A 16336-nucleotide genomic window follows, 5' to 3' on the forward strand; every position below is an offset into this window, starting at 1 on the left:
TCTTTTTATATAAATTTTTTTAACAAATCAAAGCAACAAAACAAGTTATTCGTTTATCCTGCACGAAATATCTTATCAGTAAATAATTTAAAGTATTTCAGTTGCTTTAAATAACGAAATAGAAAATAAGTATTAATATCTAGATTTTGGTTTAAGAGACTGCAAATAATTTGTTTGAGAGACTATTCACCTGTGTTACTATTGTATAACATAATAGTAACAATTATATCACAAAGTACGCTCAGCGCAGTAGCAACAAAACATAACAATTTCCGATTTAAATATGTTATCGCGGTCGCGGCAATTATTTCGCAGCCATTAAGACCGTCGTTATTATCTTTCATCAAAAAATTATGAAGTAAATATAAGATATATATATATATATATGTATATACACATATGTATATATATATATATATCTCACAAAATAAAACCTTCAAAATTTCAAGTCATTAATTTTCACGCCTCGTTTTCCACGATTCCGTCGATGATGGAGTCCATATTGTGTTGAGTGAACGGAACGGATCAAATCCCGATCTTTCCTGAAATGATAATTGAAAATAGTTATAGTTACGTGAAAATCAAGGTTTTTTTACTGAGCTCGCATGCACTTTCCATAACAGCAATCGTGAGATGTAATGTAAGAGTCGGCCAATCAGAGTTGAAAATTTTTGACTGATTGACTAATTCTTACAGTACATCTTACAATTACCGTTATGGAAAGTATGCGCGCGGTCCCTTATACTCGTTAACCACATACTTGTGAGTCCGCCTCAGATTGTAATGTTTGCGACAACATGGGAGGCGCAGCCGCACCCCAGGGTGCTGCAGCCCATACACCTCCTGTATTAATTCCCCATACACCACGTTCCTCTCCGACTGCTGCCCTAGTGTGTAATGGTTCCCAATTCGTATCGACTGTCCAATTATCTGTAAGTATATAGATAGTGTTCGTGAATTACAATCTAAATTCCTATGAAGATAAATATATTCAAAAATAAAAAAACAGTCAGCTAAAGAATTATACGAAGTATTATGTAAGTTTAATATAAAGGAAAGCTTACTATAGAAATTAATTTAGAGTTTTAAGATTTAATATTCATTATTAAATAATGTAATTTTGAAATCTAGTATAGCATTACAAAAAAAGATAACAAATTATTTATTTTATAAAAAACGATATAATGCGTTATTTTTATAAAGTAACGCTTCTAATCTTGCTTAAATTTTTTCTAAATAGATAGCTAATATACCTTTCAAGTCAGACAAAACAGGTTTCTCCGGAGTTTTCGGTGACTCTAATTGAAATCCGTTTGTACTCTCAGATAATAAATTTATCATAGGACTAGTGTCTTCCCACAGTTGGCACCGTGTGTCTTCTTCGGGGGTCTCCAATTCTACTAACGGTTCATCTGTTTCTGGAAGATCGTCGTACGGTACCAGCTCACATTCAAACTGCTGATAATTTAACAATTAAGAGTTTCATCACATGATATTCGATAAAGTTAATTCAAACTGCGACTTACTGGATGTTCTGTAAAAGTATTGATGAAATAACTATTCGAATGTTGCGATTTGGATTGCAAAATTGAAGGATCTGTCTCAAGTGATTTATTATTCACGGTTGTACTACAGAGAAGGACTGGATTTGACATCAAACTGTATTCCTTTAGTGTTGGCGACGACTCTTGCGCCAATTGAGATTTAGCACACTGAACGTCTTTAATATCAGTATTAAATATCGTGGACAGATTTGACATGTTCGTTTGACTTTTGTGATTCATGTGATTTAAATTGGAAAACGACGAGACAATCTCTTGACTTCGCGCCACTACATCGCTGAACTTGGCCCTGTTTTCGCCCCAACAGGAGGGCGGAGGTGGTAAGGGGGTGGGCATTGTCCCTATGATACGTGTTACATCCTCTTTTTGACTTGCATTTCCATTTATAGGAGGAGCTGCAATGAATAAAAATGAATATTTTTATCTATACAGAACACGTATTATGGAACTAATCGAAATTATTCCATTTGCCTAGAAAACGCAACAATAATATAGAGAATAATTGAATGATTCAGATCAAAATCCATTCCAGATAGTTCCACAGGATATACCTCTACTATTTTAGCTAGTATTTTTGTTCTATTATGATAGATGATTTGAATACATACATTTAATGTGTATTTTGTCAGCTACACGTCGTTTCTGCACAGTCTTCTCCTTTCGTGGTGGATTCTTATTTTGACGTGACAACTTAAAGGATGATTCGACAGTACGTGAAGTATGAATATGCTTTGTGTTGGATCTAGTAGTGTTCGTCTTCCATCTATTTGGATTATTCTGCTTCTCCTTATCGTACTCATCATCATCACAGTCGCCTTCATAATTATCCTTATAATCTATGCATGGCACAGGAGGAATAGATTGAGGTTTACTTTTTTTAGACACCGGTTTTCTTTGCAGCTTCTCTTGTTTTCCGCACGGTTGATCAAAACTCTGAGAATAAATTATGGAAGAAAAATCTTTTTATAGATGTCTAAAGAGAACTTATATCTGTTCAACATAATCTAGTAACGATCAGTATCTTAATTCCGTGACAACAGTTTCATTGTAAATAAAGTGACTTTAGCAATAATTTTTTTGTAAACTTTTCAATATTTAATTTCCAGATATTACATTTTTATAATTATTCCAGTATCGACGTAAGAGATTTTTAAAAATAAAAAGTATGTTTAAAAATAAAGTCATAATTTGTCGTTATTTGATTGATTCATGACATCTTAAAACGATCTTAAATATAAGATCCGACTATGAACACTGGCCTAGAACTTACTTTACACGATATCGTTTCATCGTGAGTCGAACTCTCCGTGGTCGTGGACGAGGTTTCTTCTTCCGAAAGATGAATTGTCTTTGGAGTGCTCGTTGGTTCGAGCTTTTTTAACGAAACGTGATTATTGTGATTATTATTGTTGCTTGAATTGCTATTTATCTGTTTATTGCGCTTATTGTCAGACTTGTTAGCCCGATTGTTATTAATTATCACCGCGTCCATTTGAATCTCATGATCATTAAATTTTGGCTCGTCCTTAATACTCGATTGCATCGATTGCGTTTTTCCTTTTCTGTTTGATGTTGGACTCGATTTTGTACCTGTATTGACAATATATTTTTTCTCTTGAATCAATTGAGTGTCCGTGAGTACATCATTTGTTATGCAATTGTCCGACTGAGCCTCTTGAACGTTATTTTGTTTCTTATTATTCTTTTTCTTTGACACTAACATATTTGTCGTATTCGCAGCGTTATCTACGTTAGACAATTCTTCAAATCGCTTAAAGGATAACAGATCCTTGGATTCTGTGTCCAATTTGAATTTACGTTCTTCTTCGGCGGACCAATCTGGAATCTTCAATCCTTTCTGCACATCTTTGTCCTTGTATTTTTTCACGTTCATTAACGACCAATCTGGGAACACCTCATCTTTTTTAGTCTTGCTTTTCTCGTCGCTTGTCACGGTTTTATCGTTTTTATTAGTGACACAACCGCTGCCACCACTACTTCCTTGCGTATTGCTCGAGATATGTGACAGCAGCCTTAGATCTAAAGGCGGTTGCACGGAATTCTCCTTCGAGTAATTGGCCAGGCCCTCCCGTAGTATTCGGTCCGCTTCAAGGAACGAGACCACGGCGACGCATAACATCAGTACCGACGAGAGGATAATAGCGGCTTTCTGTATCGCGCCTTCCCACGGCGGTCTAGCGAGCACAGACGCGCACAAATTTAACGCGTGTGCTGGTAAAGTCGCCAACAGATTAAGTATCACCACGCCGTTCTCAACGTTCTCGTCGGCATCCGGTCCCATGCTCGTCATTACCAGCAGCTTTCGTTCCACGCGCGACAACGTGAAGTCCGGAGTGAACGCTATCTCGATTCTTTTAGTGGCATTCGGACTCAACTTGAAAGGTGTACAATCGAGTACCTTGAAGCCGTAGCCCTCGCAATGCCAATCATTGATGTAGAAACCATATATTTCGATCGGCAGCTCTCCCGTATTTCTAGCCGTAAAAGATCGCTTTATGGTGAGAGTTGTCACAAGTTTATTGCGATCTCCTGGGAAAGGGAAGCGTTATAAAGAAAATCTCTTCCTTTCAATTATGATAATTAAGATGAAATAAAAAATCATCAAGAAATATGCGCAGTGCAACAAATTTTAATTTTAGAACATGCTTTATGGGTGTAGTAACAGGACAAATAAATTAAGCACGTGAAAAGATGCAAACTTTTTTCCGAGATTATGAGGCGAAAATGAGGAAACGTACATACGTTCACAATCTTTAAGATGTTTATCCGTCAGTTCAAACAACAGAGGCGTAGTTGATCCCGGCTTGCGATGGCCGAATCTAAATTGTGCGCTCGCGCCTCGACCGCTCATACGTAGAACTTCTAAAATAGTCATATTATTTCTGGAAAGCCAGTAAAACATGCGTCAATATATGGGGCATCAGCATTATATCTTCTTTCTTTTTCTCTCATTATTAACTTGCCTAATATATAAAAAACCAGACGACATCGAAGTGGAAAAAGGTGTATATGCCACGCGAATCGTCCTCGTTTCCGAAGGGTTTAAATATAAAGGAAGTGATTGAAGCGCTATCGTTACGCCCCATTGTTTCTCAAATAATTCTCGCTCATCCGCATTTTCTTCTAGTTTGAACTCCTCCGGAATCATGGGCAAGCATTCTACACACACGGGTTTAAATCTGTGCAAACATTGAATGTTTGATCGTTAATTTCTGACCTAAATAAAAATGATTTGCGAAACGATTATCAAATCAATTACACACTTTATTGGCAAAGAGTGATAAAGACGCGCTCCTTGAGGATAGCTCCAGTCCATTACCAGCTGGACTATCAACGGACTCGCACTCGGATTGTGCAACTTGATCGCTCTGTACGATGTGTTTCCGACTTGTGTCAGCGGAAACATCAGGACACTCTTGTTTTTTATGCTACTGGAACCTGCTAACAGACTCGGCCAGTATGGCTTGATGTTCACATAAAATCTATGACTGCGCACTTCGGTCGTGTCCAAGCGCATCGTGATATTTTCCCAAGAACCATCCGCAGTGGAGTTGATAAAACGTACATATCGCGTGTTCAAAAAGTTCAAGTCAGAGTCACGAGTGTGCGAAGGAAGGCTCATCGTGTTCAACCACTGATTACCCGCTGCAAAATAAAATGTAGCTATACCACTAAATTAATATAATAATTACAATATAATCATAAGAACGCAATGCATTCCAAGTTTATAAATAATAAAATACGGATGACAGATGTATCGCTTACTGTTGGTATCTAACGATAAACCTAAATAACACCGCTGCTTGCAAGTCACCGAAGGATCGATTTGTATTGAGCCAACATTATTTTCGCCTTTGGATATGACGGGCATTGTAGCTTCCTCCAATGGAATGTACTTTATCCTGTTGTCTCTGTTTATAGGCGCGATATGCGTCACTTCCATCGGTCTTGAAAACGTAGAATGCACCTTCACTTGCTGCACACAGATGGATCCCTATATGGCGCATTGAGAGATTACGTAAAGTTACTCAAATGTCTTGTTAGAGGTATTGGTTATGAAAAGTAGGATTATAACTCACTGGGAAGCAATCAGTAAAAATAAGCTTCTTTAAGGAAATTTTGCCATGTGCAACCCGCATATATACCGGCAAGATAAATCGTTCGTAGGTCGTTCGCACGAAAACATCGCCAACGATTGTGTCTTCCTCAACCATGGGAGTCTTCACTTTAATTTTAAAGATTGCCAGAAACTCTGGTTTTATATATTGCTGAAGCAAGAATTATTATATATTTATAGAAAATCATGTTAGATAACGAACAAAATGTACATTTATTATGTAAAAACTCACATTTCCAGAATGACTGCATACAGTTATATTTCGAAATTCTTTATCCAACAAATCCGCAGGACCGTTTTGACATCCCATCAACTCTAAGACTGCACCAGGCATATTTACACCCCAACTGTGTAGCTCCACATTGACGGGATTCTGATTCTCTAGTGCAAAAATTGCCTCGTTTTCGGTACCGCTTCCTACAGTACCGAAATTCATTATTTCCATGTCGTCTTCCTTCTCGCCTGGTATGATTTTTTTCAGTTTGCCGTCATAACTCAACACTGGAACTTCGGTCACCGATACATTTGAATGTATCAATATCGACGACTCCATTTTCACATTGTCAATCTTTCTTTCTTTGGCAAGTTGTAAAGAAAATATATTGATCTTTTGTTCAGGTTTTATTACTCTAGGAGTAAAATCTTTTATCTGAAAGTTACAAATTTTTTTATCTTAAAAGATAACTGAGGAATAGAGTTGAGAAATGAAAGAAAAAAAAGATCATGTTGGCAGCAAAAAAAAAACAATTCTTACCGTAAAAAGTGATTTTGCGTTCGAACACATCGTGACGTTAGTAATAGCTAACGGTAATTTAAATCTATTCACCACACTAAAGTTCCGAGCTTGACTGGATTGTGGGGAACAATAATGAGTAATCGATGTGTTTACTTCTAAACCGCCTTGCAGCACTTGGGCTATCCAGGGAATTGCTAATTTCTGACTAGAACCACCTGGGCCTATTGCTTTTATTATTAATTTGCCTTTAAAGTGTTGCAAGTCCAAACCGGTTTTCCCTAAGAAAATTAATATTGAATTACTCTAAATATTAATAACGATTACAAGACATTTTTCTATAGTAGGCAATGTTATATCTTACAATCATAAATCAACATTCCAATAGCAATTGGTACATCTGTCTCTCCTGGAATTATTGCTGGCTCAAAATGCAGTTTTAATGCTTTTGATACAGGTGTATTTATAATATTCTACAAGAAACATTTTGTTTGCTTAGTAATATTATTGCCCGGAATTACTATTGATTTTCCTTTATAAATCGATTCTACACTCGAAAAGATTTGAATCACTTACCACAACTTTAATTGCTTTTTTTGCGGAATTTTTTAAAGCAATTGGGGTGCGAATAGGTGGTTGTAACGATCCACCCATACCTAAATTAATTATTCCAGAACTTCCACCCCAATGAAGACCAGCTCCACTTTTGACTTCTACTTCAACTGCTACCACAAGAATCTCAGCAGTATTATTTACTTTAAATCTGCAACATATATATATTGCCAACACACTCGATTATATATATTAAAACACTTTATAAATACAGTTATTCTACATTCTAAGTGCTCACCTAACATATGCTGTATAATTCTTTTCTGCATAAGCATTAAAAGATAATCTGATGATAGGCTTCGTTTGATAAGGTAAAATTTCCCATAATTCACGAGTGCCTTCCGGCTCGCCTGATGGCAATTCCAATTGAAATTCTCCGCCACTACTATATACTTCCATCACCTTCGTTTTTGCAACGGATAAAGGAAATATTAGAGATTATATAATGTGACTGATACATAATCCATTATATATATATATAAATAATAATTCTTATAGATAGTATTTTTTTATCCATGTAGTTAATATTTACATACTTGTAAAGCTTCTGGATGCGGATTGTGCATATATATAAGTGGTGTAAAAGATGCATTTAATGGTAACTTGATATCAACTACAGGTCTGAGTCTATAAGGACTACTGACACTTATCCCTTTGACCTGCGGATTAAAAAATACTTTATTGCAAATATATATGTATCTAATATTAATACTATAACTGATCTAAACTTTTATTACCTGATACTTTAGTGTCCCATGTGAAGTATGTATAAAAAGGTGTGTATCAATGTCACCTTCATCTCGACCAAGGAATATTACATTAAATGTTGTATTCCCGAGCGGAGGAATTACCTGATACAAAAAAGATATTAATTCTATAATTAAATATACACAATTTCTTTTAAGTTACATATAACGTGAATTGGATATTTAAAAATTATAAATTAGCGCGCGAGTATTATAAAGCATTACGAGTATTAGATACATCTGTGCTTCAATTTATCTATTTTTTGCTTCGAGATTACTGTCACATCGTTCGATAACTTACTTTGTTTTGAAAAAACGACGAATGGAAATGACGTGTATTTCCCGATATTGATGAAAGATGTACAGTTCTATTGTGATCTTTATTAAACATGACCACAGTTTCTTGGTGCGGAATACCAAGTTGTCTAAAAAATTACATTATAATTTAATTTCTACATGATTATTGAATTGCGCGAAATACTATTTAAACAATACCTTTCTTTGAAGTCCAAGATATTTGGCTCAAAAGAAATGTGAGAGAATGAATCTTCCATTTTGTCTTCGTCCGATGCAGCATCCCTTAAAAAACATGACAATGCCATTTAACAATTAATCGGTACATTTTGAATGTAGTATTTCTTAATAGTGGAAATTGGAAAGGTATAAGAAAAATTTCAAATAAATTGATATAATTAAAATCTCTAATTTTTTAAATATATATTTGTTTACTTTTTAAAATATATGTAATGTTTGGCTGTGTAATACCTTGAAAAGGTTTGTTTAAATCAAATATATTCTAATTAATTCCCTTTTTTAGAACATGGGACATAAAAAAAGTTCAAATTATCTAATCTTTGGTTTGCTAATGGTTTTGCAAATCACCTATGCTTAGTGAATGTTGTTATTCATAAATCAAGTAAAAGTGTGACAATAAAACTTTAATAAGTTAATTTTAATAGTCGCAAATAAAATGTGCTAGTAGATATAGATTAAGTATATGCCAACGAAATATCTTCTTATATAATACAAAAAAGTTTACAAGGTTGTTCATAATAGGTCAATCGCAAGATGAATATCAGAAAGAAAAATTTTATAATAAATACCTTTCCTATTTCCATTCATAATTATTTTGAGTTTTATGCTTACCCAGCATGTACCGTATTAGCAAAGTCCTATAAATAAAAATAAAAATTTCAATATAATACCTTCACTTTTTGTAAATGTCTTATTTTAAGAAAGAATGATTATTCAAAAATTAGATTTGCATTTTATTTATTACTATTTTTACTTCTCCATAAATAAATTAATACAAAATTTTTTATGATTACAGTACTTGTGTTAAGTATTCTTCTCGTAAATATTTTAACGTTAATATAATTATGTAACACATCGCGTATAGCAAAATGACTAACCTTATGTATAGATATTGGCATATTATCCAAAAGATATTGAACATCGTTGTCATCTTGAACAAAGGCTACAAAGTACAAAAATTTACATATATACAATTCAAATGTGTCGCTGCAATATTTCAAAAGTGATACAACTTAAAAAATTAAGTTTCTTTAAGAAAAAGGAAAAATTTATTTTTCAACAGAAAATTTATTTCTATTATCGACTAATTAAATATCAGTCAAACGAGTATATTCTTAAAATAATCAAATATCATTTTTATTTCGCAACCTTTACATTTAAAAAATTATTCTCTTTGGGTTGTGACAATTTTGATTACTTTTTACAAAGTTATGTAATTTTTAACAATTGATAGGCTAATATTTACTTAACTCATTCATGGGTAATAACACTAATAAATCGAAAATCATGTTTTTTTAATTATGAAAGAAGAACATTTATTTACTTCTAGCTTTATATATCAATCAAAGGGATTTGATTTACAAAATATATTTTAACATATTTATTCATCCATTCACATATACCTACTTATTCTAAACCTTTCATATTTTTAAATTCTCTCTCTCCCTCTATCTTGCCTATTCCACTCACTAATATCATACATCATCAGGCGTTCCTTTAGTTATATCATTTTTTAAATAAGGAAGCGATTACACAACTTTGAGGGCTGCGATCCAATTCACACACATAACACTTATAAAATCATTTATCCTTGTTTAATATTAGATAAATAAGGATGAAATAATTCTTCAGTGTCCTAGGATAAATCAGACCATAGTCAAGAAGTATGACTAATGGGCTATCTAATAATACACATTCTACAATAAGCAATTTATAATATATCAGAAATCAGAAACTAAAAATTGACCAAACATAGTCAATTATTCTTCTTGCATTGATTATGAGTGGTCAATTGCAATGTTGCAGGAATGTTTCAAAAGGTTTTCTGCTTACTGGGTAAGGTGACAAGTAGGGCTTGAGGTTATACCGTTCCTTCATCGTTATTATGATAATTACTCCAGGAAATTTGGAGAGTGAAAGGTGGGAACCGTCGATAGACAGATAGACAGAGGGTTGGAGAGAGAGAAAAAAAGAGGTGCGCATCGTCGAAATGCGGATCGCGTGACGCGCGAAGCTCGCGGCGCGACATGACCTTCATCGTCGCGATAGGCACATCGTCGATGGGTATCTCGCGCGGGGTCATGGAAGCTTAAAGCGCGGGAGTGGGTCTTATCGCGCCTTGCAACGGGTTCGTTTCGCGTGCGCACGCGGGCTTGTTATTGTTAAAACGCGGATCGCTTCGGCTACATCGAAATGCATCGAAATCGTCATGTGGCGAAGAGACGGAGAGAAAAGGAGAAAGAGGACGAGGAAGAGGGGGGGAGGGAGGGATGGAGAGAGAGAGAGAGAGAGAGAGAGAGAGAGAGAGAAAGAAAGGAGAGAAAGAGACACTCACCATTGTTGTGCAGCGACGGCCGGATTTGCGACGTCGCGTCCAATAGCGTCAACAAGAACAGACAATAGAACACCTTTAACTCGAGCATAATAACACCGCGGCTAATGCTGTTGCACTGCTGTCGCGTCCGCTGCTGTTGCCGTTGCTCGTTATTTTGTCTTTAGCGGACATGAGAATCCGCTATTCCGCTTTCGGCCATACTCCAGTACTATCGAAGCGCGCGATGCGCGATATCGATTCCGCGGTTCCGCTGGCGCGTCGCGGCCGTCGCGGTCGCGGGTCGCGCCGCTGGACACATGAATTCGCGGTGGGCAGCGCTAAGCACTAGAGATCCTCTAGATAGAGATCAGGCAATGCAGACTACTCCGTAATTGGCTGAATTGGCTATTTTGCTCTGTGTCATGTTGTTGTGAAAGCGAATGTGAGAGAGAAATCAAAAAGAGAAAGCATCGGTCTGCGCGGGGTGGGGTGATCCCGATTGATCACGGCTCGATTGGACACCACCAATCACAGCGACCAGGTGCCTAGGAGCTTTGTAGTCTCAAGCGCTGTGAGTGGCTCGTGTCCAGGGCTGCGTTCGAAAACATCACCCGAGTGTCTCCGTTTATCATCTTATCCTTGTTTAACACTGAGTGAACAACAAAGATAATACGATACGCGGGGGCACTCGGGTGATGTTTCCGAACGCAACCCAATTGAGTCGTGTCCAACTGGGTGCCACCCTTCAGCACCAAATATATATCTATTTTATTTTTAATGTAAAAAGTATAAAAAAGTGTAAGCAAGGCGAACGAGGGGTCGATTCTGTATCTTCAAACAAAGTGAAAATTACAAAATTTACTAGGTGTTGACCAATGAAATTATCAGTACTCTAGTAAATTCGCTCACTTTTGTAATTTTCACCTCGTTTCAAGATAACAGAATCGATCCCCTGATCTTGTTCCTGCACTAGAACTCTTTTTCTCGCTTTCGACAAATATCAAACATATATCTGTCTCATTTTAAGTACGATTAGTTAAGGTGAAACAAACTATAGCTATCTCATTTTAACTTTTTACGCCAGTGTACTTCAGTTCATGGTGGAGTGCACTGCTCCAGTTTGGAACTTGGAGTGGAAGAGAACAGACCTGTTGTGTACTTGCATTAATGATCATATGTGGTCGTATTGTACTGAACTATTGCAGTTTGGACGCTGAGGGAAGATTTAATTTACAAAATCTTATACAATTTTATTAAAAAGAAAGGAAAAGTGGTATATAAAACTTATACAAGAGTACTGGAATTGGAAATAGAGACGACCTTTTTACATGACCTGAAGGAGAAAGTTAAAGACATACTTAACCCCCTTCCGAAAGAAACTTAGAGGAAAAAAAGAATTGGATACTCCATTCATGTGATTATAAATTGATTATTGTAAATTATGACCACGTTTTGTATCCGAGTTTGATATTATTTTGCTCTGAATTACAAATATATTTTGTTACAAAACTTGAATTTGACATTTAAAAAATGGGTAAACCATCTTATGGTAAGAATTTTAATAGCTCGATATAAAAACGATGATTTAGTTCAATTTACGTAATTAGTATTTATATTGTTTAGGACAAAGAAGGGAAAAGGGGAAAACGTTATCTTGGATGTATCGAAAGAAGGCTAAATTGAGAAGGGCAAAAAGTTCTGAAGTAAAAGTAACGGATACCGCAATCATAAACGAACAGAATTCTCGAATAATTGTGAAGAATTTATCCTTTAAGGTATACATGTCTGAATATTTCATCCAACATAAAATCGAAAAATTAAATGCATTTTAATTTTAGAAGGAAGAATTCCATCTATTAATGTTTTATTATTTTCACATAAATTAATTTATTATATAATACTTATATTTTCTTAGGCAACAGAAGAAGATGTAAGGAGATTTTATGAGCCATTTGGTGAAATCAAAGAAATAAACTTTATGAAGCGTCCAGATGGGAATCCAGTGGGATGTTTCATAGACTTTAAACGTGTTGAAGATGCTTCAAAAGCAATATTTAATACGAATAAAAAGGAGTTTCTTGGTATTTATAAAATCAGGCTTAAAAAAAAAGTGATTTTGACATATACAAAACATGCATTGCTAATTTTAGGAAGGAACATAAACAGTAGCTGGGCTATATCAAAACTCAAATTCTCCGAAAAACTTGAAAAAAGTCTTACTGAAAATCAAGAAATTGATAAAGATGAAGGATCTTCTCAAGATACTCAAAAAGAAAATGATGACAGTAATAATACTCAGAAAAAGATCACAAATGAGAAGAATAACTTGAGAAAGCAAAAGATAAGAAAATTACACAAGATGAGGAAACAAAAAAAACGAGCCAGGATTGTAATAAGAAATTTAGCTTTTCAGGTATTTGTTATGTATTATGAAAGATGTTTTTTTTTTTTTTTAGTACTTTCGGTAACCTTTAAAAGTCTTCAATTTCTTCGTAGGTTACAGAAGTTAATTTGAAAGAACATTTTGCTCAATATGGCGAAATAGAGGAAATAAAGATTTTAACCAAACCTGATGGTAAACCAGCTGGAGTTGCGTTCTTACAATATAATTTTGTACAAAATGCTGCAAAGGCTATACATTATGCAAATATGCTACCTCTTTTAAACAGGCCTATGATAGTCGACTGGGCTGTTCCTAAAACAAAGTTTTCTCAAAATAATACAGATGTGAAGGTAGAAGTCAAAACTGAACCTATTGACGAGGATGAAGTACATAATATTTCAGAAATAAATGCATCTTCTAACAGTAAAAATGACGTTAGTGATTCAGATGCTGAATCAGATAGGTATCTAAAGTTTGAACTACGGTGCGTGCGTACGCACCTTATATATTATCAGGATTGGTATACTTATAATGTCACCGTTACTTTTTTTCAGTAACAATGTTACATTTTTTGTGTAACATTAATGATTTAACTAGTTACTTTTAATATTACTTTCTAATTAATTTCTAGCCAAAAATTAATTAGCTGCTGTGTTGACATATATGTAAAGGTCATTGAAATCGGTGAGATTGGTTAATCTAAAGTTTCATTAAAATTTGATTTTTTTATCAGGTTTTGAATCTTATTCTTTTACTAGAAGATAAAATTCTATGATTTTCTATTTATATTTACTGCAAAAATTTATATATAATCTATTAAAAAAAGTAAGAAGAATAGTAACTATTTGTTAATTTTTGAATAATGGCAACAAGTTACTTTTTAAAAAAAATAATGTAATGGCAACGAGTTATAAAGTAACTTTGCCAATCCTGGATATTATCTATATTTCTTAAATTGTTTATTTTAATTTTCTCTAAATAATTTGTTTCTCTCTGTCTTTCCTTTTTAAAAATAGTTTTACAATTTCTAGAGAAGTTACAGTGGAAAGTATAAAAGAGGAGACTGAATCTGATGATGAGATAAAAATACATGAAACAGAAGATACTGACGATGAAGATGAAAGTGATGACAGTAATAATGATAATGATTCCAATGTAATTAATAGATCTGTTATTAAGGAAGAAGACATTGATCAAGAAGAGAAATATTCTGTAAAACGTCCAAATCGAGTGTCTAATGATGTTAATGAAGGAAAAACAATTTTTCTAAAGAATATACCATTCTCTGTAAAAAATGACGAACTTAAAAAGTGCATGGAACAATTTGGACCTGTCTACTATGCTCTCGTGTGTATAGATCCTCTGACCGAATATTCTAGAGGCACTGCATTTGTTAAATTTCAAGTAAGAGTAGTTCATTCGATAAATGTTGACAATTTATCTTTAGATATATATTTTTAAATCATTTAATTTAATTTTATTTATCATTATTACAAGAAATATTTTATTGCGCAGCGTGTTGAAGACGCCGAAAATTGTTTATTAGCTGGAACTGAATTACGTTTACGTGACCAAATAATCGAAGCCCACAGAGCATTACGTAGAAATGAAGTTGAGGACAAAAAGAATTTAAAAGGAAAAAAGATTAAAGATTCTAGGAATTTATATCTTATCAAAGAAGGAGGTAATGATCTGATTGTAAAATATTATTATGCTATGTAAAGTAATTTTAACATCATCGTTGTTGATTTTTAGTTGTGCTGGCCAAAAGTCCAGCCGCAGCGGAAGTGTCAGTATCCGATATGGAAAAACGTTTGAAATTAGAACAATGGAAATCACAGATGTTACGTAACTTGAATATGTTTGTATCGAGAGTACGGCTGGCTGTTCATAATTTACCTTCCAATTTTGATAACGAAAAACTTAGACAGTTATTTAAAAATCACAGTGGTCCTAAGGCTATAATTAAAGAAGTAATTTTATTTAGAATATATAAGTGTTACTTTTTCAATGACATTTGAAATTATATAGGCATTAATTAATTTTATTTGCAATTTTTAAGGCGCGAGTTATGCGTGATTTGAAAAACATTGATGCGACGGGGAAAGGAAAATCAAAAGAGTATGGCTTTGTTACATTTACCTCTCATGAAGATGCACTTAAAGCTTTAAGAAGTATAAACAACAATCCAAATATATTTTCTAAAAGCAGAGTATGATTATAATTTTATTTTTATTATTATTAATCATTTCGACTTTTCATATATTAATTTATAAATTTGATATAGAGACCTATAGTTGGATTCTCGATAGAAAATCGTATCTTAGTGAATGCGAAAGAAAGAAGAATTCAAAAAAGTCGAGAGCACAATCCGTTGTGGTCTGGAAACAAAGATAAAAAGAAAAATGAGGACAAGAAAGAAGTTCCAACTAAACGAGTTAAAGTTAGAAAATTAAATGATCAAGAAGAAAAATCATATGCAGGCATGACCAGCAAATTCGGTCAGGATAAATTAAGATCAAACTTTAATCTCAAGTCACAAGCCGATTTACATACGATGACCGTAAAAAAGCAGAAGAAACTGAATAAAGCGGCTAAGCAATTGAACATTGTAAAACAAGAAAAGATAAAGAAAAGACAAGACAACGTGCCAGTAAGATATTAATTATAGTTTTTATATTTCATTTAATTTAAATATATGGCTAAAATAAATTTTTTGTAAATTTATTTTAGTTATATAGAATTTTTCGATTTATGGATTTTTTTGGCTGCTTTTCAATATTAACTGTCTGTCAGTGCTAAAAATCTGTAGTATATATTACGTGCATTATAAATTTTCACCATTGACAGTGAATATCGGAATACCGATTTTATAACACTTATGTCATTTTTTTTAGTTGAAAAAAGCGAAGAAGTTTGATACAGATGATGCAAATTTCAATAAGCTTTTAAATAATTATAGAAACAAATTAAAAGGAATTGATTTGAAAAAGTCGAAATGGTATGAGTCCTTGGCTGGATCTTAATATGTAGTAAGATAAAAAAAATTTAATAATATTTTGTACAATAACATGAACATTTAATTATGTAGCATATACATATATGCACTGTTATTTCTGTAATATACGTATAAGGTAAAAGAATGATTTTTAATAATTAGGAATTTTCTCTTTACCCCGTTGATTATTTAATTCCTACTATCTTGACTCCTATTAAATCATTTTGTCAAAATAAAATAATTATGTCAGTATTTATAGTCGGTTTTTATATTTGTAGGACTGTGTTAAGTACAGTCTTAAGTTGTTACAATCCAT

General features: G+C 33.8%; 2 protein-coding genes across 4 annotated transcripts; one reads left to right on the plus strand and one right to left on the minus strand.

The window, feature by feature from the left end:
• Positions 1-416: 416 nt before the first annotated feature.
• Positions 417-10890, minus strand: Tmem131 (Transmembrane protein 131). Of its 3 annotated transcripts, none has more exons than XM_018503584.1 (23): positions 10661-10890; positions 9204-9268; positions 8942-8963; positions 8287-8371; positions 8093-8216; positions 7783-7896; positions 7582-7704; positions 7284-7447; positions 7010-7196; positions 6798-6906; positions 6455-6714; positions 5933-6349; positions 5663-5851; positions 5349-5577; positions 4847-5228; positions 4547-4762; positions 4326-4465; positions 2833-4112; positions 2171-2495; positions 1527-1957; positions 1254-1458; positions 761-930; positions 417-542 (listed from the first exon to the last, which is right to left on the minus strand). In XM_018503584.1, the coding sequence occupies exons 1-23, from the start codon at positions 10746-10748 to the stop codon at positions 453-455; spliced, it is 5415 nt and encodes a 1804-aa protein (XP_018359086.1). In that variant the 5' UTR covers positions 10749-10890; the 3' UTR covers positions 417-452. The 3 variants fall into 3 exon arrangements, with proteins under 3 accessions (XP_018359086.1, XP_018359087.1, XP_018359085.1); XM_018503585.1 differs by having other exon boundaries at positions 1254-1455; positions 8287-8370; positions 8938-8963; XM_018503583.1 differs by having other exon boundaries at positions 8287-8370; positions 8938-8963.
• Positions 10891-11774: 884 nt separating this feature from the next.
• LOC108758605 (RNA-binding protein 28) lies at positions 11775-16055 on the plus strand. The gene is made up of 11 exons (XM_018503626.1): positions 11775-12188; positions 12263-12414; positions 12555-12720; positions 12790-13052; positions 13136-13485; positions 14054-14426; positions 14538-14706; positions 14778-14995; positions 15085-15234; positions 15310-15675; positions 15920-16055. Exons 1-11 carry the CDS (start codon positions 12170-12172, stop codon positions 16046-16048), a joined length of 2355 nt encoding a protein of 784 aa, XP_018359128.1. The 5' UTR covers positions 11775-12169; the 3' UTR covers positions 16049-16055.
• Positions 16056-16336: the final 281 nt, after the last annotated feature.

The sequence above is a fragment of the Trachymyrmex cornetzi genome, unplaced genomic scaffold (genome assembly GCF_001594075.2).
Source record: "Trachymyrmex cornetzi isolate Tcor2-1 unplaced genomic scaffold, Tcor1.1 scaffold16, whole genome shotgun sequence".
Taxonomy (NCBI): domain Eukaryota; kingdom Metazoa; phylum Arthropoda; class Insecta; order Hymenoptera; family Formicidae; genus Trachymyrmex; species Trachymyrmex cornetzi.

Bases quoted from the DNA above. Each gene is read 5' to 3' on its own strand.
- Tmem131 (XM_018503583.1), bottom strand. From the start codon at position 10,748: ATGCTCGAGTTAAAGGTGTTCTATTGTCTGTTCTTGTTGACGCTATTG. The intron at 8,371-8,937 runs GTAAGCATAAAA...ATGTTTTTTAAG, and splicing joins GCTAATACGGTACATGCTGG to GGATGCTGCATCGGACGAAG. The intron at 4,466-4,546 runs GCAAGTTAATAA...CTGGCTTTCCAG, and splicing joins TCTGGTTTTTTATATATTAG to AAATAATATGACTATTTTAG.
- LOC108758605 (XM_018503626.1), top strand. The intron at 13,053-13,135 runs GTATTTGTTATG...ATTTCTTCGTAG, and splicing joins TAAGAAATTTAGCTTTTCAG to GTTACAGAAGTTAATTTGAA. The intron at 14,427-14,537 runs GTAAGAGTAGTT...TTTATTGCGCAG, and splicing joins CTGCATTTGTTAAATTTCAA to CGTGTTGAAGACGCCGAAAA.